Source organism: Enhydra lutris, unplaced genomic scaffold (assembly GCF_002288905.1).
Source record: "Enhydra lutris kenyoni isolate GAN:26980312 unplaced genomic scaffold, ASM228890v2 scaffoldscaffold96, whole genome shotgun sequence".
NCBI classification, from domain to species: Eukaryota; Metazoa; Chordata; class Mammalia; order Carnivora; family Mustelidae; genus Enhydra; species Enhydra lutris.
The window spans coordinates 2,486,995-2,510,228 of NW_019154180.1; the positions used below are offsets into that span (position 1 = coordinate 2,486,995).

The following is a 23,234-nucleotide window of genomic DNA, read 5'->3' on the forward strand; positions in this document are numbered from 1 at the left end:
CCTAATGGGTGTGAGGTGGTATCATTGTGGTTTTGATTTGCATTTCCATAATCATTAGTGATATGGAACATCGTCTCATCTGCCCATTGGCCATCTGTAAAGTATATCTTTTTTGAAGAAATGCCTATTTGATCAGAGCTGTTCTTGGTGTTCATTTTAATCTGAGTGTATATCAAATGGGGGTTTAGGTTGGAGGGGATCACCAGTGGGATCTGACTCATTTTCTGAGCTCGTCTTTGGTACCCTCGTCCCTGGAGACAACTAAAGTATCACCAACATTCTGAACTGGCTCATAGTGTTTACAGAGTTTAAAGTGATTTGTATATAATTTGAGACAAAGTAGATTTGATTTTGCTTTTGCTTCTACAGGGGGTTGGTTTGCTGAGGATTGAGTGAGCACTGTTTCAACGGTATGGATCATGGCAGCAAAATGGCTTTCTTTTACCTCCCAGATTTTTCCCTAGAGATCAAGTGGGGAACAGGCTTAAAGGCTTCTTGCTTTTCTAACAGTACAGAGGATTATGGGATCGGCAGCTGTGCTGTTTGGATTTCCGAACTGAAAGAATGCTTGTTTTGATTTCTTGTGGCTGTTGTAACAGACAGCCACAAACCCAGTAGCTTAAAACAGCAGAAATTTCTTCTCTCCCAGTTCTGGACGCCAGAAGTCTGAAATGAAGGTGTCTACAGAGCCATGCTCCCTCTGAAGGCACCAAGGAAGGAAACTTCCTTGCCTCTTCTGGCTTCTGATGGCTCCAGACGCTCCTTGGCTCACGGCCATGTTACTGCAAAGACCAGCTGCCCTCTTGTTTCCTCACGCTTCTTCAGGTATCTGGGAAATAGTGGGTATTGTGAGAGGAGCACTGTAGCAACCCACCGGCCCTCAGGGAAGCTCCTGCATTTTAGAGGGGTTCTGCTGTGCATCTGGAAAGGTCATGAAAAGTGAAGTTTTGAAATACGTTTTCCTGATAACTTCCATTATGATTTCAGAGATATGTTTCCCTAAAATGGTTCCCATGGGACATAGAGGTTCATAGTATCCATTTCAAGGCCATTTCATCCACCCGCAGAATCATTTCCTACAAGGACATGTGTGTGTGTGTGTAGCTAGAGGCATGGGATTGGACTGGAGCAGTCATGGCCTTTGAGACCGCAGCGTCGGCTGCCCAGCAGCCGCCTTCTCACCAGTGAGTGTTCTCTCATACAGCTTTTTGCAGGCAGTTCGATTGTTTTCTTTGTGACAGATTTCACCGTCTCCAGATGGTATCTGTTTCTCTGTTGGAAATCCATGATTTAAGTACATTGACCACTATAAAGAAAACAGGTGTAAGACCGAATACATCTAACCCAGACTGAACACTGCTCTTGGTTTTCACATCAGTATTGTGGGTGAATGGAGAGAGGAGCATATCCTAAGGGCAATCACAAAAGTTTCTCTTAGAAACCACTCTTCTGTTTGGCGGTGTGTGTCTTTGTCAGCCGATAGACTTCACTGTCTCCCGGTTGTGAGGTACTTGGTGCTCACCATGCTGGGGCCACTTCCTGCGGGTTTCTGATGGTCACAGACACTGGGTCCTTCCACACCTTGTCAGGGTGGCTTTCGTTTCACCGAGAAGAAGAGCTCTGTCTCCTGTTACACTCTAGCCCTCCCAGCAGCCCCTGCCCTAGCGTCACGGGGATGAGCATGTCGTCCATTTAGGGGAAACTCAGCAGCAGCAAAGAGACAGGTTATGTCTAGTTTGTAGCAGGGCTGGCACCAGAACCCGGGACTCCTAAGGTCTGTGCATTTTGCCACCGTACTACCACAGCGTAATGATAAGTACAGACTAAAAGGACAGTTGGAGCACGTGAGCGCCATGGGAAAAGCTACAATGCCACAGGTGTTCCTTTTGTTGTAAACGATGAATGAAGTCATTTAACTCACTTTTCACTCTGCCTCTAATCCAAGTGTATGGTGAGTTATGGGCCCAGTCACACCCTTGCGTCAGAGGGAAGCCCATCCAGGAGCGGGAAGCAGAGGGCTTCCTTTAACAGCAACAGCAGTGGTTCAGCTCTTTGTGAAAACTCGACGGGAATGGCATCCACAAAAACACGAACACCTAAAAGATGTTTCAGTCTTATAACATGAATGTCTCTAAATATGTCTTTATGAAGAGAAAACTTCATCACAAGCGTAACCATATTCGGAGCTGAAATGGACCAAGCATGTGATGAGCCAGTGAGAGACACACAGACACATCGGACAGAAGACATTCCCAATGTAAGTACGACGTGAAAACGATCAGCCAAAACCAGGTAAGGGGGAAGTCAAGCACACATACACTACCAGCAAACCATTGATACTAGCTGTGGGTCAAAAATTGTATTTGGTACATTTATTTAATCAATCAATGTTGACTTTTAAGATACATATATATTTATTTAAGTTACCAGTTACTTACTGCTGTGTAACAATGTCAGAACGTAGTGGTTTCAACATCCGTTTCTTTGTTCATGATGCTGTGATTTGAGCAAGTGTCAGAAAAGACTTGAAGGAATTGTTAGGCCCCCCTGGAGGTTCTTTGTGTAGATCTGCAGATGTTGGGTTTGACTCTTTGACTCACTTTTAATGAATGCTAACACTTCAGAAATGAAATCACACCAAGGTAAAATGTGTTTGTATCAAATGTTAATAAATTATAGACGCCCAGGAGGTGCCCTGGACCACCAGATCATCCTGGTCTTCATGCGTAGCTCAGAATAAAGCCTCTAAATCGCCTCTGTTAGTTGAAGGTTAATGTGAGAGTCTAGTTGCCAAAGAAATGTAGATTTCAGTGGTTGTATCAATGGCGTTCTTTGTTGCTGGCTGACTTGATAAGAAGTAGAAGTTATAAATTTGAACTACTAAAATAAAAAGAATGCTTTCATCTTACCTTATCATATATGCTATGTAAGACTTCTGAAAAGAGGCCCACTGCTAGCGACGAAGGAAAACAGAACAGGTTAAAGAAACCCAGGGGCCTAAACCATTCTCTTAGCTCAAGATCATAGTGCAATTGAAATCATTCGGTTGGCTTTCTTTTCTATTCTTAAAACTCTTTCTTAAAACTCTTTCCAAGATGTTGAGTTTGTAATTTCCCTGAGTAACCCATTCTTGTGTCTCACTACCTGATTTCAGTTTGGAGTGGTTAGAACACATTCCTTCTTATCCACTGTGCCCACTTCCTCTGCATCATCATTCGTGGTGGTAAAAAGCAAGTAGTTATCTCACACGATCTCTAACCATGTAGTATTACGGGTATGATTGGAGACATTGCCCCATCTCATACCTGACTTCTCTGAGATAAATGTCAGTTAAGTTCCCATCATTACAAAAGTCTTTCCCCCTCCCCCCCATGCCCATGCTCTCTCCTTCTCTCTCAAATAAATAAATCTTTTTTTAAAAAAAGGATTGTCCACATTTAAAATCATGAAATGAAATTACACTGGACATCATAGAAATATTATTTGATTTTTTTTTAATTAGACCATCAAACTTTGAAACAACTGTAACTAGAGATGCCAGATAATATAACCAAAATAATCTGAAATCCTTTGGGATACTATCAAAACATGTCTAGTCTGAACACCTTTGGATTCAGGCAAACTTTTAGTAAACCATGAAAAATCTGTTTGGGGAGCAGGGAGGCTTGGAGTTATCTAAAAATACTGCATTTTCCTGTACAGATGACTTGAGGAAAGGAGAAGGGGTAGCCCACATGAGGATCAAATGGAATTGCATATTTAGTTTGCCTGTGTCCTGCAGAAAGTCAAAATTTGAGTCAAAGTGCAAATTATTTACCATGGTATGATGACATGTATATGGGAGTCATCAAAACAAAACCTAGACAGAAATGGGTTCAAGAGATCATTTGGTGGGGGGGGGGGGGAATGGCAAGGCTGGTTATGTCAGTAGATTATGCAGGCCCGAACCAATGATGCCAAAGCTCCAGAGCCATCTCCAGGTGGCCCAGGGGACTCCACTAAAGATGCCAGCCTGGATGGGACACCAGGTTGAAGGGGTGAATGTGTAGAAGGGACCCTGGCACCTCCTGAGTCTCCTGCATATCGCAATCATATAGGTATTTAAGGAAAAAATAGAGGGGTTGGTTGATTGTTTTCTAATCAGGAGCAGAATTTCTTTTTTTTTTATTTTTCTTTTAAGATTTTATTTATTTATTTGACAGAGAGAGAGATCACAAGTAGGCAGAGAGGCAGGCAGAGAGAGAGGGAAGCAGGCTCCCCACTGAGCAGAGAGCCCGATGCGGGGCTCGATCCCAGAACCCTGGGATCATGACCTGAACCGAAGGCAGAGGCTTTAACCCACTGAGCCACCCAGGCACCCCAGAATTTCTTTTTTTTTTTTAAACATCTTAATTTTATTTTATTTTTTTCATGTTCCAAGATTCATTGTTTATGCACCATACCCAGTGCTCCATGCAATCCGTGCCCTCCCTCATACCCACCACTAGGCTCACCCATCCCCCCAACTCTGTCCCCTCTAAAACCCAGAATTTGTTTCTCAGAGTCCACAGTCTCTCCCCCTCCAATTTCCCCCAACTCCGTTCTCCTCTCCATCTCCTAATGTCCTCCATGTTATTCCTTGTGCTCCACAAGTAAGTGAGACCATATAATTGACTCCCTCTGCTTGACTTACTTCACTCAGCATAATCTCTTCCAGTCCCTTCCATGTTGATGCAAATGTTGGGGATTCATCCTTTCTGATGGCTGAGTAATATTCCATTGTAGATATGGACCACATCTTTAATGTCTTCCGTTTCCACACTCCCAGCTCTGATGATCTTAGGGAGAGAGAATGGGGATTTGTCATCTTCAGGAAGCCCAGATATGGTTTCCAAAAGACCCCCAAGGTGTGCCTTCAGAGACACTTGGAGCCAGCTCAATCAGTATGCAGCAGATGCAGTTTTACACTGCCTCCCCGGTGTCAGAGTATTGAAGTGCCCGCATCTGGTGCTCTGTCCTTCCATTATCCCCAGTTAGCAGAATTGGAATGTAACTAAGAAAGGGCACAAGTTTCAAAAGCTGAAATGTAAACACCACGGCTCTTCCTGATACCTCAACTTGCTCAGGGCTCAGAGAAGGGAAAACAAAGTCCTGGGCCTGGCTGATTAACAGTTTGCCGATCCTCCCTGCAACCCCTCAGGAGATCCTACCAGACAGCAACAGTCTTGGATATACTAAGGCAGGGAGTGGTAGGCGACAAGCCTGAAGTCACACAGCCCAGCCCTGGACTGGTTGGGGAGGGAAAGGGGCTTTGTCCTGTGAGCATAGAGACCTTGCTTTCTTCTCTGATGGTTTAAGTGGATATTGTCAGTTGAGTGGGTGGTATGTTCTGTTTTGTTTCTGTTTCTTATGCCTTAGAAGTCCCAGGGATCAGTTATTAGGAGCAAGAAGCTATCGCTTTGGGGTTTTTTGTATTGTCCAGTTTTGATCGTTGGTAGTTTCATTTTTTTCAGAGATGCCTCCTGCTCCTTTCGTTAAATGTGTGGCGTGCATGTATGAGATCATCCAGTCCAGCCACATCTATCTTGGTCTCATTTGCTCTCTCTCTTTCCTTCTTAACTGACCCCAGGAGATGAGGGTACCACTGGCGATAGAGCACCAGAAGTTCAAACAGCTGGACGCACTTTGTAGCTTCCAGTGCTCACGTACCACCTACCACCCCTTTCTTTCTGCAGGCCACTAAGTGCACAGTTATCGGAGGTTCTGGATTTCTGGGGCAGCACATGGTGGAGCAGTTGCTGGCAAGAGGCTACACTGTCAATGTATTTGATATGCGGCAGGGGTTCGACAATCCCCGGGTGCAGTTCTTCCTAGGAGATCTCTGCAGCCAACAGGTAATGCACCACCCAGCCTTGTCAGGGTTCCACAGGCCCCCAGAAGGAAACTACAGGCTTGCCCGACTCACAGGTCAGCCACATTGTTTAAAAAAAAAACCATGTTTTTGAAAAATTTTGAAGTTACAGGAAAGAACTTAACCCACGTTCGGTCAGTACAACTCTACTCTGCCATGGTACTGGGAAAGCAGCAGAGCTCCGCGCATGAGTGGGTGTGGCCATGGGCCAGGACACCTTCATTTGCAAACAAAGTTGTCCACCAGCTATAGCGTGCCTCCTGCTGTTGCAGAGTATTCCGTTGGCCTTGAGACAGCATGGGTCAGGGCATGGACCCCCATGCAGTTGTAAATCTGTGTACAACTTTTGACTCCCCAAAAGCTTGGGGAGTCCCCAATAATCTACTCTTGGCCAGAAGCCTTGCTAATAACATAAACAGTCAATTAGCACACATTTTGTGTGTTGTATGTGTTATATAGTATATTCCTACAATAAAGTAAACTACAGAAACGAAAATGTTATGAAGAAAAACAAAAGGAAGGGAATTGAAACAAAAATTTGAAAAAGAAAACCATAAGGAAGAGAAAATACATTCATGGTACTGTACTGTATTTATGTAAAAACTACATATAAGGGGACCCGTGCAGTTCAGACCCATATTGTTCAAGGGTCCCCTGTAATGCCCAGAAGTGCAATTGCTGGCTTTCAGGAGTTTTTTTCATTGAGATTTGCTTCACATTCTGTAAATTTAACATTTTTAAAATATACAACTCAGTGGTTGTTAGTGTATTCACAGAGTTGTGTGACAATCACTTCTATCTTATTCCAGAACATCTTTGTCAACCAAGAAGAAAATCCCAGGCCCATTAGCAATCGCTCCCCTTTTCCTCTACTACCCTCCTAACCACTGACAAGCACTCCTCTCCTGTCTCTCTGGAGGTGCCTATCTAAGTGGAGTGATGCGATACCTGTCCTTTTGTGACTGGCTTCTTTCACGGAGCATCACGTTTGCAAGCTTTATCTGTGTCATAGGGTATTAACATTTTGAATTTTATTAGATGTTGCCCTATTGCTCAGCAAAGCTGCTATGCCAATTTTCCATTCACACCAGCAGCGTGGTAGATAGGATCGCCATTATTGTATGTCTTTGCCAACATTTGATGTAGTTAGACTTTCTGGTGTCACCATTCTGAAAGGTGTAGAATGGTACCTAGGTGAGGCTTACAGGCGTGTGCCCTCCCTGTTCAGGATGCCAGGCTCTGTGCTCTTTGTTGATGGTCTGTGAGGTTGCCTGTCAGTGACCTTTGTCCATTTGTGTTTGGCTTACCTTGTTTTCCTTATGGCTCTGTAATTCCTTTCTATCTGGAATGCTGTGTCACAGATAGCTTCCCTTAGCCCATCAGTGATCTTTTTTTCTTGGCTTTGGCATCCTTTACTATGGTTTTGTTACTTTGAATTTTAAGATACCGCTTCCCCTCCAGGCTGTTTTCCCTCCCACGCTGCCCACGCCTCAGCCTGGAGATGGGGTAGAAGTCTTCCTTGCTTGTCATTGTCCTTTTCTCACTGCCCTGAGGTCCCTCTGGCTGTGTGGGGGGTGCTGGCAGACTGTACATACCCCAGTGCCCTTCCCTGTGACAGTCCTCCATGGGCACCTGCTCCCTTTCCCAACTTTCCCAGGTGGCTCCTTCTCATTTCTTAGTGATTTTAGTTCCTGGCTGAGGTCAGCCTTGTCATAATTGCTGACGAGCTCAGTATTCACACACATGACCCTGCCAGTACCCTCACCTCACCTCTCCTTGGCCTCCTCTCATTCACTCCTCTTGGCCTCCAGGCCTGTTGCCGTCCCCCGCCCCAGAGCCTATTGTCTCCAGTAAATGTTCCCTCTCCGCGATCTCACTTGCAGGCCCTCCACTCTGAGCACCACCTACTGTCTTTCTAGTTCAGGCCCTCTAATACCTGCGCTGTACCAGTTCATCGGGCTCCTTGCCACTGCCCTTCACCCCGTTTGTGTCCTCACTGCCTTGAAGTCCACGACTGACTCGCTGTCTTGCATAACACTTAGCCGCCTTGCTTCTTTCTTCTTGTCTCTATCGTCAGTCAGGGCGCTCCAGAGAAACAACCAGTAAGGTGCGTGTGTATGTAGACAGAGAGGAAGTACTGGGGGGGTGGCGATAGAATGAGATTTAATGAAAGAAATTGGCTCGTGTGATTGTGGGGCTGGCAAGACAAATTTGCAGGGCAAACCAGCAGGCAGGAGACTCGGGAGAGACGTGCTGCTACTGTCCTGAGGCAGAATTTCTTCTTACAGAAACCTCAGGGTTTGCTCTTAAGGCCTTTTGAGTGAGTAGATGAAGCGCACCCAGAGGACGGAGGACACTCTCCGGTCCTTAAAGTCAGCTGATGACAGGTGTCAACCCCAGCTGTGAGATACCTTTGCAACAGTACCTAGACCAGTGTGGGATGGAATAACTTCCTCAGTGTAACCCCAGCCACGTTTAAATCTGATTCTCCTTCCTCCCTGGGAGCCTCTGGGCAGCTGAACAGGGCTGGAGAAGAAAATACAAGGTTTCTGCCTCTTTCTACTGACCACGGCCTTCAGCCAACCCCACTGGGGATTCTGGTCTTCTTCTCCCGCATCAGCAATGGGTCCTTCTCCACCCAGTCATAGCCAACAACACGCAGACACATTGCAGAATCACCCATCTTAAGAAAGCAAAATGCCCTGATGTGCGCTCCCACGTCTCTCCACCGTCACAGGAGAGCTCAAAGAGCCATTTGCCCTTGCCGCCTGTGATGATTTCATTCCACTGTCTGTTGCAAGCACTCCCGTGAGGTTGTCACCAGCAACCCCTGTCACAGCCACCAAGGACCTGGAGGCAACCAGATCCAGTGGCCAAGCCTAGGACACCCCACTTGCCCATTTCTCCTCCTGCCATTCTGCCTCATTAGCTCTGTAATATCTGAATGTAGCAGGCTCCAGAGCTCACTGCTTACATCTCTTTCCTTCTCTGAGCACACTCGGTGTCCAAGCGAAGCCCTCCGTCCCCGGCTCACAGACGAAGTACAGTGTCGGAGCTGACAAGCTCCAGCTTGAGATCTGCAGCCTGTAGCTCTGCTGGACTCGTGTCCATCCAGCTGCCTGCTGGACATCTCTGTGTGGATACATAATAGACATTTGTACTTGCCATGTTCACAGTTCACCGTTCAGCTCCTGGTTCCCTGCTGCGAGTCCCCGCCCCCACTACAGCGAACCTACTAAAGTCCTGTCCATCTCAGTAAATGGCCCACTCTGTCCTCCCAATTGCTTTGGCCAAAAACATTAGATTTAGGAGCACCTGGGTGGCTCAGTGGGTTAAAGCCTCTGCCTTCAGCTCGGGTCGTGGTCCCAGGGTCCTGGGATCAAGCCCCACATCGGGCTCTCTGCTCAGCGGGGAGCCTGCTTCCTCCTCTCTCTCTGCCTGCCTCTTTGCCTACTTGTGATCTTTGTCTGTCAAATAAATAAATAAAATCTTAAAAAAAATAAAAAATAAAACCAGGCTTCTTCATATTAAAAAAAAAAAGAAAACATTAGATTTACCCTTGATTCCTTTCTCTTGTACCCTCCATCCCATTCATCAGCAGATTGTGTCCATTGAACTCTCAGAATAGATCCCCAGTCCAGCGACTTCTCACTCCTTCCTTTGTTACCGTGCTGGTCCCAGCCACCACCTTGTTAATGCGTGAGTCAAATCGTGATGCCCCTCTGTTCAGAAGCCTCCAGTGGTCCATTTCTGTTTAGCGCAAATGTATAGGCCCTTATCATCACCTTCGAGACCCTGCATGATCTGCCTCACTCCCTCTCTGGCCTCACCCTGTCCTATACTCATTCAGTGCTTCAGGCACGCTGGCCTCTTTCCTACTCCTCAAACTCACCAACTGTGTTTCTGGACATTCAGGACCTTTGTACTCACTGCTCTTTCTGCCAGGAGTGCTCTTTGTGAACCACAGAGCTTGCTCCCTAAATTTATTTAAGTCTCTCCAGATCACCTTTATTCTACCTTAGCTTTCTGTATGACACTTGGTACTACCTGATGTACCCTGTGTCTGCTGGTTTCTCTGCCCACCGCCCCCACAGAAGATAAGCTCCATGAAGGCAGGGATATTGTCTCTTCAGATCACTGCTGGGTCCCCTCAAAGGACATGAGGCTCCGTAGCAAACTTCAGCTTCCTCCAAACTGCTCCTGTGATGGTGTTGCTCGTATTTGTTTACAGATTTGTTGTAAACACAAACTCAAAGCGAGACCCGCTACCATGGTGTGTTGCTCTCAGGCACCTGCAGAGACAAGGAGAGAGTCGCCCTTAACCAGGGCCAGAGTTTACCAGACCAGCTTGGTAAAGACAGACATGAGCAAGGCCGAGACTGCAATGATGGATCATGAAGTCCAAACTCAGGAGGCCATGAAGAGGGTGAAGGACATTCAGAAATGGGTGTGAAAGTTACCGCTTGGGTTTTCTGCCATATTCTTGAGTTCATTCATCAGTACTTCTTATTCCCCATTTCTTTCTCCCAGGTTCCTTCCTCTTCTTCCTGAAGCATTTCCTTTAGCATCTCTCACTGAATATCTGGGCACTGAGCTGAGTCCTCGTGTGCCTGAGAATGTCTTTATTTCACCCTCTCTCATAAATGCTGATTTGCTGGGAGAGGGGCGGAATTTTAGGTTCATAATTATTCCTCCCTGTGCTCAATCTGATCATCATTCCTTTGAGGGTCAGCTGGGTTTCCTCTCGTGCCTTTTAGGATTTTCTTTTTTATCCCATGTGTTTTATAGAGAATATGTCTAGGTCTATGTTTTAGTTTTATATTTAAAACCTACTCAACAGCTAGTGGGCCTTAAAAATCTGAGGACTCATGCCTTTCCTCATTTCTGGAAAATTCTTCAAATATTGACTATACCTCCATTCTCTCTTTTGTTTCTTTCTGGAAGCCTTACCGGACATACAGTAGAGTCTTCATTATAATCTACATGTCTGTTAGTTTCTCCCTCATATGTTCTTTTACTTTCTGTCTTTGTAATATTTTATAAGTTTCCTGTTTCGTGTCCACTCATGGAGAGTCTTGCTTCACCTGTATCCCCACCCCACCCTCAGATTATTTTGAAGCCAATCCTAGGCACCATTATCATTTTTTCTATAAATATTTCAGTATTTGTCTCTAAAAGATAAGGAGCCTTTTTAAAGATTTACTTATTAATTTGAGGAGGAAAGAGCATGAGTGGGGGAGAGGCAAGAGGGAGAGGGAGAGAATCTCAGGCAGACTCCACACTGAGTGTGGAGCCCAGGGAGCTTGATCTTCCGACGCCAAGATGAGACCTGAGCCAAAACCAAGAGTCTGACGCTTAACTAACTGTACCCAGGTGCCCCCCCCTTTTGCAAGACTTAAAGGAGCCGGTTATTTTTGCATTTTTTAAATATTTATTTATTCATGAGAGACGGGGGTGCAGAGGGAGAAGCAGATTCCCCATGGAACAGGGACTCCGATGCGAGACTCGATCCCAGGACCCCGGGATCATGACCTGAGCTGCAGGCAGTCACTTAACCGACTAAGCCACCCAAGTGCTCCTTAAAGGAGCCTTTTTAAAAATACAATTCCATGACTACACGTGAAACACTCTGATAATTCCTTTATCTCCAACCTGTGTTCAAATATCCCTGAATGTCTACTAAGAATTTTTATGTAGATTTTTTTTCCAAATAAGGAGCCAAAAAGGTGAAGACATTGAAGTTGACTGACCTAGTTAAGTCTCTCCTATATGTTCCCCTTCCCATTTTGTTTTTCGAATAACCGATGTTTAGTTAAAACTGTGCTTGTTGTCCCACAACATTTCCCAGGGACTAGATTTCACAGATTGCATCCCCATGGTTTTGTTTGCTATGTCCCTCTGTCCTCTGGTGTTCCCTCCGAACTGGAAGACTAGGACCGCACTGTCCAGTAAAACAGACTTAGAATAGACAAAGGGAATATAGATAACGCGTAAATGCTTTTTCTATCGATTACATGTCGAAGTGATAATATTTTATCACATAAGATAATCTTATCTTAAAATATGTTATAATTATTTTCATCTGTTTCTTTTTACTTTTTTGATGTGGGTCCTACTAAATTTAAAGTTGCAGCTGTGCCTTGTATTACTATATTTCTAGTGGACTAAAAGCTGGATATGACTTTGGTTCCATTTTTTTCTTCTGGGGCACCAATAGCAATCAGCGTTATCTAATGCTCAGATTTTCATTGCTAGACACAATTGCCCATAGAAGAAAACAGGGCTCCCATTCAGGACTCTGAGCTGGGGAGGTCCAAGTGAGTCTGAAACGCTTTCTAAGGACAGAATTAGGAAGTGCTCATGGGCACCTGGGTGGCTCAGTCCATTAAGTGTCCGACTCTTGATCTCAGCTCAGGTCTTGATCTCAGGGCTGTGATTTCAAGCCCTACATTGAGCTCCATTCTGAACATGGAGCCTACTTTTTTAAAAACGTGTTCAAAAACTAATGGGAACATACCAAAAGAATGCAAGAACCAACTTCAAGAACCCCTACTGGCCAAATTTGGGACGTTTTAAGCCTCACAAAAGACAATAGTAGTGGATTGTAATGCATTGAATAAAATAAGAATCCATGTGTCCATGGAAATGCTAAAAAGAAAAATTATATAGAGGAAGGGGAACATCTACATTACAGAGGAATGTCAACTAATAAAAGTAAAAAGTAGGATTTTACCATTTTGCAACCAGTACGTTAATAATTGTTCCAGGCAAGAATCATCACTGAATGTTCCAGATTCAAAGAAACAGAAGAGATAGGAGGACTAAATGTAATATGATCTGTGACTGGATCCTGGATCGAAATATAAAAATGCCTTTAAAGGACATTATTGGGACAATGGGGGAAATTTGTATATAGACTGATTATTGGAAAAGAGTGTCCTATCCTGTAACCTTTCTTGTATGTGATCATTATTTAGCAGTATTTAGGAAAATGTCTTTCTTGTTAGAAGATACGTAGTGAAGAGCTTAGAGGCAAAGTGGCACATTGCCTGCAGCTCACTCTCGAATGGTTTCAAAAAAAAATCATATGTCCATTATCTACACAAAGACAATTATGGAAAAATATTGATAATCATTGAATCTAGGCACATAATTCATGATTGTCTTTCTTTTAGTAATGTTAATCTATTGATGGTCATTCTTAGATCTTATTACCGAATGAACGTTTCAGAAAATGGTGACATGCTATCTTTCTTTATTGATTCAGTTCTTTGCTTGGCCTTACCTTTACTCATTAGTTTACAGAACGAATTCTTATTCTTACTGGTGATCAAATTGTCCCTTCTTGGGACAGTGAGAGCCTCTTCAGGTTAACTCTTGAGTTTGACAGGACCCCAGCAGTCTTGGCTATCTTCCTTACTTTGTGATTTGACAAGGTATTCCTGGCTTTTCTTGTCTATTTCCTGACCCAGATCTGCAATCAGCCATTGCTCCCAGGAGTTTGGGTTCCTTTTAGCAGTAAATCAAATGGACGTGTTTTCATTCCCTTTCAGCTTGCTGTTCTATATCTATTTTCACAGAAAGGGATACTCCTTGTATTGGCTATTTGCACTGCCTTTCATGGTATGGAACTTTTTCATGTGATTCATAGGTTGTATCTATTTTCCCAAGACTTACCCCCAGGTGTCCTGTATTGTGCACAGAGGTACAGATATTACCTTCTTCTGGATCCCACAGGTTTCTAAAGCCCTAACACAGTTTTTATTGGGGACCAGTCAATGGAGAGAGGCAATTGAAGGGACAACATGGTTTCCATCCTAGGTACTTTGTTTGACTCTTTTACAATGAGATGTATTTTCATGTTAATTACAGAATTATAAAAGGGCAAGACACCTACATGCCACAGATTGGACAGTGGGAATGTGAGGAGGCTGTTTACTTGTCTAAAGCGGGAGTGATTTTTTTTTTTTTGTCTTTGTTTGCTTTTCCAGGATCTGTACCCAGCTCTGAAAGGTGTAAGCACAGTTTTCCACTGTGCATCACCCCCACCATCCAGTAACAACAAGGAACTCTTTTATAGAGTTAATTACATTGGCACCAAGAATGTCATTGAAACTTGCAAAGCGGCTGGGGTTCAGGTAAGGGGAAAGCTGAGTGAGTGCTGTCAGGAGCATGTCATGGCCCTTTCTAAGTGTGGGAGCCAGGATTCTTCTTGTTCTCTTCCTGGGCCCAGCCAGGCTTGCTTCCTAAAGTGTTATGCAGATTCTAGAAACTGAGTCCTATTTGCTGCTGGGCCTACGTGAGCTGCATGTCAATAGACCATTTGAGGACCCTAAGGCTTAGTCTTTGGTTAAAGAGCCATAAAAGTGTCGATAATTGCTTTTATTTTTTATTGTGGTTAAATAAATGTCATACAGTTTACCATTTTAACCATTTTTTAAAAGATTTTATTTATTTCCTTATTTGACAGAAAGAGTGGGAGAGCACAGGCAGGGGGAGTGGCAGAGGGAGGGTCAGAGAGAGAGGGAGAAGCAGGCTCCCTGCTGAGCAGGGAGCCCAACATGGGGCCCTATTAAGGCCCCTGGGATCATGATCTGAGCCGAAGGCAGTCGCTTAAGCAACTGAGCCCCCCAGGCGCCCCTTAACCATTTTTTAATTTACAGCTCAGTGGCATCAAGTGCATTCATATTGCTGTGCAAACATCCCCACCGTCCTCCTGAACTTTCATCTTCTCAAACTGAAACTCCATCCCCATTAAGCATCAGCTCCCCACCCCCTCCTCTCCAAGCCCTTGGTACCTACCATCCTACATTCTGTTTCCATGAATCAAAGAAGTGGACTCGTAAACGGTATCTGTACCTTTCTGTCTAACTCATTTTATTCAGTGTGATGTGTTCTAGGTTCATCCATGTTGTACCGTGTCTCTGAATTTCCTTCTTTTTTTTTTAACCGCTGAATAATATTCCATTGCGTGGATAGACCACATTTTGTTTAGCCATTCATCTACCAGTAGACACTTGGGTTGTTTCCACTTTTGAGAAAGTACTGTGCATCGTGCTGCCAGGAGCATGGCTGTGTCAATACCTGCTCCCGTCTCTGCTTGCAGTTCTTTTGGGTAAAGACCCGGAAGTGGAATTCCTGGGTCAGACAGTAATTCTGTGTTTAACCTCTCAAGGAACTGCCATACTGTTTTCCAGACTTTGCCTCTATTTTCAAACTATTTACTTTTCACCAATAGAAACCTGTTATAACTCAGACCTGAGGAGCTATACATTTCTACCACGTGCTTTGTTACAAATGCGGGTTCTCAGGCTCACCCTTATGGGGTCCCCGGTGTCATCAGCTGGCCCAGCAAGAACATCTGAGGAAGAAGCTCTTCAGGGCTCAGTGCCCTGGAAAGGAAGGATCAGGGTCAAAACCACCCCTTATGCTTTGCAAATGGCAAGGAACTTTGCCCTGCAGTTGTCACCTGATTTGCTCCTGGATAGGTAACCAGGAGCTACTAATGTCACTTAGGAGGTGAGGAAATAGCCCTTTGCTAGTAAATGAAAGTGACTGGGACTCAGATCAGACTCTCTGATGGCAAATCCCAGCCTCCTTAGTCTACACCATGCTTGTGTAACTAGAGTTTGGAATTTTCTGGCTGCTCTTTTTTAAATGGAATAACCTTGTTATCCAGAAAAGATTTCAGGAATGACATAGCACCCATATAATCGTCACAGCATTTCAGTAACGTCACCGGTGGAATTGATGTTCTGTGTGTATCCATTCTCGAGGCCTTTGTTGTCCTTGCCCACCCCTGGGGAACCAGTGTTCTGAATCTGGATTTATCGTTGCTGTTTTGCTCCAGGTGCAGCCACAATATAAGTTATCAGTTTCTATAAAATTAAAAACTTTATAGAAATGATATCTTGACTCTATCTTCCTGCAACTTGCTTTTTTCCCCCAATGTTAATGTTTTTGAGACTTACCCATCTCGTGATCCCTCTATCCCTCCCTCCCTGTCTTTCTCTCGAATGAAAAGAAAAAGGAAAAAAATGGCTTTCATGTTGTATTTAGGAATCATTTGATAAGAGTAAAATCAAAAGATTATTTGATTTGGGGTTTTTTCCCCAAAGGTTTAAAGTGTTACTTTGCACATTTGAATCTTTAATCCACCAGGAATTTGCGTTTCTATATGGTCTGAGGTACCAATTGAATTTTTGTTGCTCGGCACCATTTATCCCGCGATCCATCCTTTCCTCCCGCCCAGCGCCCCGTCCTGCACGCCGCAGGCGTCGGTGCCTCGCATGGGTCTGTCGCAGCACTCTCTTCCTCCCGGTCGGCCTCCGCCTGCGCCCGTGCCACCGCGCTCTGCCCGCACATGCTAGCCATAGGATGAATCTCAGTAACTGCTCGGACAGGCCACCCCCAGCTGTGTTCTTCAGAATCTGCCCGGCTGTTCTTAGCTCTCTGCTCATCCATCTAAATTGTAGAATCAGCCTGTCAAGTTCCTCTTGGAATCATTACTGTAACTGCATCAAATTTAAAGGCAGTTTGGGAGAGCACGGATACCTTGCCGATACTGAGTCTCTGTATCCATAGACACATCATCTCTTTCTCTCTCGCGAATGCCTTTTAATACTTTACCCTTTACTTTAGAAGGGTTTTGCACATCCTCTGTCAAGTTTATCCCTCTGTACCTAATTTTTGGTTATTCAAGTAATATCTTTCATATTACATTTTTAATTGCTAACGCATAGAAACACAGTTGGTTTTTGTATATTGATTTTGTACTCCCCAGTACTGCTGAACTCTAATTGTAAAATTTTCTATATGTTCATAATGTTTTCTGCGTAGACATTTCCAACATCTGTGAATGGTGATCGTTCTGTCTCTTCCTTCCAAATTATTCCTGTTTGTCTTAACCCACCATGCCTGCTAGGACTTCAGTACAATGTCGAATAAAAGTGGTAAAGCTATGATTCGAGCTAATGGTGTTCAGTATTGGGCGCCGCCCTTAACCAGAGGGAAGGGGAGACCCTCGTAGGAAATCAATATGTATAAATGAGACTACTAAAAATAATAATGGCAAAGGAGAACAACTTTGGGGTATTTGGGGTGTTTTTTTTAAGATTTTATTTATTTATTTGACAGAGAGATCACAAGTAGGCAGAGTAGCAGGTGGAGGAGGGGGAAGCAGGTTCCTTGCTGAGCAGAGAGCCCGATGCGGGGCTCGATCCCAGGACCCTGAGATCATGACCTGAGCTGAAGGCAGAGGCTTAACCCTCTGAGCCACCCAGGCGCCCTCAGTTGGGCATGTGTACATGTGCTGACATGCCAGAGTTGGCCTTAGAATCACAAAGCATCTCTTTGAGACAGACATGACCCTCGGAGTTTGTGGGCTATCCTTTTCCCTTGGGGAATCATTCCCATACTGAGATACCACAAATAATGGAAGTCTGTACCATCTCTCAGTAGTGATAGCAGACAAAAAAGGTGAAATCCACTGTTCTGGAATGTAATAGAATGTGTGTCAAATCCACGTAGCTACAGAAGAAGGTGAGCTTTGAACTATTTTAAGAAGGCCTGAAAAGCAATAAATCATTTCTATGGTTACAAACTGGGCCATTTGATTTTGTTTCATGTACGACCATCAGCTTCTTTAAATAGTGATCATTTCGTACTTGTATTTTTTAAATCTTCCTTTCTCTTCTACCAGAAACTCATTTTAACCAGCAGTGCCAGTGTCATTTTTGAGGGTGTCAACATCAAGAATGGAACTGAAGACCTCCCTTACGCTGTGAGACCGATTGACTATTACACGGAGACAAAAATCTTACAGGAGAGAGTATGTACCCGAGAACAAGTTCCATGAACATCTGGATGGTTTAGATTTTTCAGAAAAGTATTTATGCCGTTAATGTTCTCAAGCCTGCACACCTAACTTGGGAAGTGAACTTTGGGGCTGAAATTCAACTTTAAAAACAATGCCAATAGCTTAATGTGACCAGACAGGGGTCTGAGTATTGTACGGGAAGTACCTCGTTTAAGCTTCACAAGGAGCCCGTAAGGGAGACACTGTCGGCAGCAGCAGGTTATGCCGGAGGACAGTTGATGCACAGGGATTCAGTTGCGTCTTGAGGCCGTGCCGCTGGGAGAGGCCCGAAACCACACGGCCTCCAGGCCACGCAAGGTCAGCAGTTGCCGCAGAAATCAGAGGCAATTTATGCTGACCCCGAGCACACAGGCAGAACTTGGGCTTAACACGCAAGTGTTTTCATTTGAACACACCTTCCTAGGGGCACTCTTGCCCCCCTCCCTTATTTAAGTTAAACCATGAAAGGATCTTGCTTTATTTTAAGGAAAAGTACTTGGGAAGGTACTGGTTCCCACTTGGCAGGCCCACTTTGCCAGGGAGCACCTGGTTCTACAGCAGTCTGCGTTGAGTAATGAGCACCAGGCCTTTGGACTCCAGAGCAGCTAGCCCCAGCACTAGCGTCCACGGAGAATATTACTGTAAGGACAGACTCACTTGAAGGCCATGGATGCCTGTGGGCCACAGACAACTTGCCTTAGCTGGGGAAGCTGCGAGTGCCTCTCCCAGGTGTTTGCACCATGTCCCACATCGAGCTAGAGCTTAGTGCTTGCTTGGCGTGAATTGCTCTGAGCTGCCCGAGAGCCAGTTGCCTCCCATCTGTTTGCTGTCACTCCAGGTCAGAAAGTTCCAGGAGAACTCGTCTGTGGGCAGGCACAAGGGCCTCCCCAATCCAGGGGCGGAAGGAAGCCTGGCCTTTTGTAAGTCAGAGTCCCGTTTCCAGGTTCTGCCACCCTGTTCCTGGGAGCACAGGGAGCTTTCCAGAGCTCCCACCCGTGAGGACTTAACCCGGAAGCACCGAGGCTGTTGCCGGGCCTCGTGTACTCTGATTCAGGCACCAAGACTCCCACCTCCTGTGCTCAGGAGCTGCAAGGGACAGCCATGGCTCAGACCATCAGTGTCTCACTTGCATTGACTTTGGGTGCCTGATGGTAAACTCAGTCAAGTAGCTTAACATCACTGGAACCAAAATGTACACGGGAATTTTGCCACCATAGAGTAGAAATCCTACGTGAGGCGTTACAGTAAGTGTCCTTATCAAGCACGTACTTCCTGAGTCAAGTGACATAAGTCATGTCATAAGTGCACAGTCCCATCTAGGTTAGGAATTGTCATGGTCACCATTTTGACCAATAACATAACAAATCATATAGGATGTTTTGTTACTTTTGAGGCAAAACCTCTTTGTACTTTAATCCCTTAAGTTCTGGTTTGTCCACTGACCCTCACAGGACACATCTTAAAGAATTGACCTGTTTCTCCCAGACCCTTTACCTTCTCAGCCCCTTCTTCCTGGCTCACTTGGGTTCATCAGAGTCCCTTCCTAGGGGGTGGCACTCAGAACTGACCAGAACAGCTCAGGACTGGTGGGAACAAGCACATGGAACTTAAGGCAAGAAGGGCAGAGGCTCATGGCTAACTCATCACCTGGAACCCTCAGATCTTTTCCACAGACTGCATTTGTGCATTTTAGTCTTTGAACCCAACCCCAGGCATTTCTCTTTGATCGTGCCGTTGTTGTTGTTGTTTTAAGTAGGCTCTGTGACCGATGTGGGGCTTGAACTCAAAGCCCTGAGATCGACAGTCACATGGTCTACTGACTGAGCCAGCCAGGGGCCCCTGATCATACTGGTTTTGACCCAGCTGTGTCTCCCATGGGTGGATGGGATAGAGAAGTAGCCCCAAATTATACCAGAGCAGAAGTCAGCCTCCGTGTCCGCTGACATGCCCCTTCTGCTCCTTTACAGGAAGTCCTGGGTGCCAATGATCCCAAGGGAAATTTCTTAACCGTGGCCATTCGCCCTCATGGCATTTTTGGCCCAAGAGACCCCCAGTTGGTGCCCATCCTCATCGAGGCAGCCAGGAGGGGCAAGATGAAGTTCATGATTGGGTAAGTTGGCCCGCAGTTGGTCTTCTCCCTGACCCCTAACAAAGATCAGTCTTGTTTGGTTAGGTCTTCTCTAATGCTGCCTTCTCTGCTGCCCTCTGGGTGGGTTTCCTGGGGCTGCCCCCAACAAATGACCACAAACCGAGGGGCTTAAAACAACAGAGATTAATGCTTTCTCAGTTCTGGATGCAAGAAGTCTGAAATGAAGGTGTTGGCAGCATTGGTACCTTCTGGAAACAGAGGGAAAATCTGTTACAGGCCTTCCTCCCAGCTTCTGGTGGTGGCAGCCGTTTTTGCTGTTCCTTAGCTTGTAGACAAGTCACTCTAATCTCTGCCTCCACCCGCACATGAGCCATCTTTCCTGTGTGTCTGTATCCAAATTTGCCTCTTACAAAGATACCAGCCTTTGGATTTAGGGCATACTCGACCCCAGTATGACTTCACCTTAACTTGGTCACATCTTCAGAGACGGTATTTCTGAAACCCTATTTCCAAATAAGGTCACATCCAAAAGTTCTAGGGAGACATGAATTTGGGTAGGACACTGTTCAACTTAGTACCTCATCATGTAGCCTGAGAAAATATGTGTGTCCCTTTTTGGAAATTGAGGAAATAGGCCCGGGGAGAGGGGAGGGACTGGCACAGGGTCAAGGGCCAGGCCTTCAACTCTCCTTGGATCTAGGAAGGCCTGTAGAGGTGTTCACATTCCTTCTCCAGGAAAGTGCGGGTGGCGAGGCCTTTGTGGGTGCTGACAGCACGTGGCTGTTTCCCCAGCACATCTTTGCTTCCTTTCTTTTTTGCCTTGCTACCTTGCCTCCCTGCCTATAGCTTTGCCCCCTGCTGCCCTGTCTTCTTGCTTTGAGGGATTAGAAAGAGATGGTAGAAAAGTGTGAGGCCAAAGCAAGCCCTTAGCCCTGAGTGTCCTAGGGGGAGCCGAAGATGATTTACAGCTCAGATAGAAGTCTAGAGCAGGGAGTACCTGTGTACACCATGCCAGGATGGGCAGGCAGGGGACCGGGCTTTCAGACTCGTCACTTGGCCCTTATATCGCCCTCTGAGGGCCCCAGGAATCCTGGTCCCTTAACCGTGCCTCGTCTGCTTGCAGAAACGGGGAGAACTTGGTGGACTTCACCTTTGTGGAGAACGTGGTACATGGACACATCCTGGCTGCAGAGCATCTCTCCCGAGACGCAGCTGGGAGTGGGAAGGTAAGGCACCTGCTCCTCCTGCCCCAAGCACAGTTGCCTATCTTCGGACTGTGTGTCCCTGGGATTGGATTCATTGGCTGATGGCCTTCATGCTTCTGCATCCTGGCCGATCTGCTTTAGGACCCCCTCGGTCCCAGGCTGATGCCCTGTGGGCGGGAGTATGGTGAATTACAGTGCCTCATCCCTCAGGACAGCCCACATCCAGAGCCAATGAGCCAGGATTGACCAAGCGTTCGGGGCCTAGTTCTCCAGGCCACGTGACCTGGATGCCCACTGTGGACGTGACCGCTCTAGCAGGGTCCCATGTACATTTGGTGGGGTGCTTGCTACTCACCTTCCCTCCCCGTCATTCTGAAAATCTCGTATTTTCTCCCCCACTGCCCACCCTTGCTCATGCCTCTCAGCCCTCCGGAGGGGTGGATGTATCTCAGTCTCTTGGCGTTTGGCACCTGGTGCACAGGACAGACATGTTGGGAAGAGGCTCTCATGAGGAGAGGGGGGAGCACAGTAGGGCCCCCTCACCCTCTCCTCCCACTCATAGGGCCCCCCCTTCCTTGTTTCTCACTGCTACCTTTGGACCCCCCTCCTTGGATCTCACTTTTCTCCTGGGCCTCTGCTGTTTTCCCACTCCTGTGACGCTTAGGGTGGTGGGGGTCGGTGAGTGTATGGCTTTATGTTTCAGACCAAATACAGCACAGTTGAGAAATGGCGTGTGACCTCTTGTTGCATCTGAAGATAAGGAGTTTCACCACGATTAACATGATTATTAAATTAAATTAACAAACATACCTTCCTGAGTGCAATCTAAGCTTCACCTAAAAATCCTGCCCCACAGAGAAAACTCACCTTTCCTGTCTACACCTTAAGGCTGCCCATAGCTCCCAATCAGAAAAGCCTCTCTGCCGCTGGCTGATGTTTGCAGATCAGAGATGCTGGGTGGGCCGGTGGGGAGAGGCCACTAGCTTCCCAAAATACTGGTCCTGGGCTGAGTCATGAGCTTACGCCTGAGCTCCAAGTTCCAAGTGTGGTCTGCCCACCTCTCCAGCTAGGAAGCGTTTCCTGACTTGTTGTTCTCTCTCCAGGCATTTCACATCACCAATGACGAACCCATGCCTTTCTGGACATTCTTGTCCCGCATCCTGACAGGCCTCAACTACGAGGCCCCCAAGTACCACATCCCCTATTGGGTGGCCTACTACCTGGCCCTCTTGCTGGCCCTCCTGGTGATGGTGATGCGTCCTGTCATCCAGCTGCAGCCCACTTTCACACCGATGCGTGTCGCGCTGGCTGGCACGTTCCATTATTACAGCTGTGAGAGAGCCAAAAGGCTCATGGGCTACCGGCCACTGGTCAGCATGGATGACGCCATAGAAAGGACCGTGCAGAGTTTTCATTACCTGCGGAAGGTCGACTGATGCAGCCCGGAGACTGGGCCCACCTCTGTGCATTCCCCAGCCACCAACTCCTCTGTGGACCCACAAACGAACGTCCTTCAAGGGTGGAGGAAACAGCTGGCATTTCTCCCGTTGTCAGATTGGACTGGAATTTCTTAAAGCAGGCAGCTTCGTATTCTGCTTTTTGGTGTTCTCTCCCTGTCCCCCCCACCCGCCAGGTTACTTAGCATTCCAGCGTCCTACATAATCGAAGCTGTACGGGAAAAACAATCCATTTGCTAATCGATGTTGGGAAACTAGATTTACTTCCGTGCAATGCAGTACTAGAGTAGAAGCCACAGAAGAAAAGCAGGAGTTTCAAACACATGGTGAAACTTCAGAGAGATGCAGAATGTAAAGCAAACACTTTTTAAAAGCTTAAATAATTGTCACCCCTCACTCCATCAGCCCCTAGCAGGAGCTGACCACTGGTTGGCCACCTCCTTCTCTGCTTCTGTGTTCTCTGCCCAGTACAGCTGGTGTGCCTGCCTCCATTGTTCTTTCATAAAACACTCTTTCGTGGACACGTCTCTCTCTCTCTCTTTTTTTTTTTTCTGAAAGATTTTATCCACTTATTTGCCAGCGGGTGCAAGAGGGAGAGCGAGCACAAGCAGTGCTAGTGGCAGGCAGAGGGGGAAGCAGGCTCTCTGCTGAGCGGGGAGCCCGATGCGGGGCTCGATCTCAGGACCTCAGGATCGTGTCCTGAGCCAAAGGCAGACGTTTAACCAATTGAGTCACG

At 46.1% G+C, this 23,234-nt stretch overlaps 1 protein-coding gene across 1 annotated transcript; it reads left to right on the forward strand.

The window, feature by feature from the left end:
• The first annotated feature begins 710 nt into the window (after nt 1-710).
• Nucleotides 711-23,019, forward strand: LOC111139213 (NAD(P) dependent steroid dehydrogenase-like). Its single transcript, XM_022491416.1, is given in 9 exon segments — nt 711-825; nt 2,152-2,261; nt 2,264-2,292; nt 5,715-5,873; nt 13,882-14,028; nt 17,592-17,720; nt 19,715-19,857; nt 20,960-21,062; nt 22,145-23,019. Coding segments are annotated over 8 exon segments (1,113 nt in total). The 5' UTR covers nt 711-825; nt 2,152-2,191; the 3' UTR covers nt 22,478-23,019.
• The last annotated feature ends 215 nt before the right edge of the window (nt 23,020-23,234 follow it).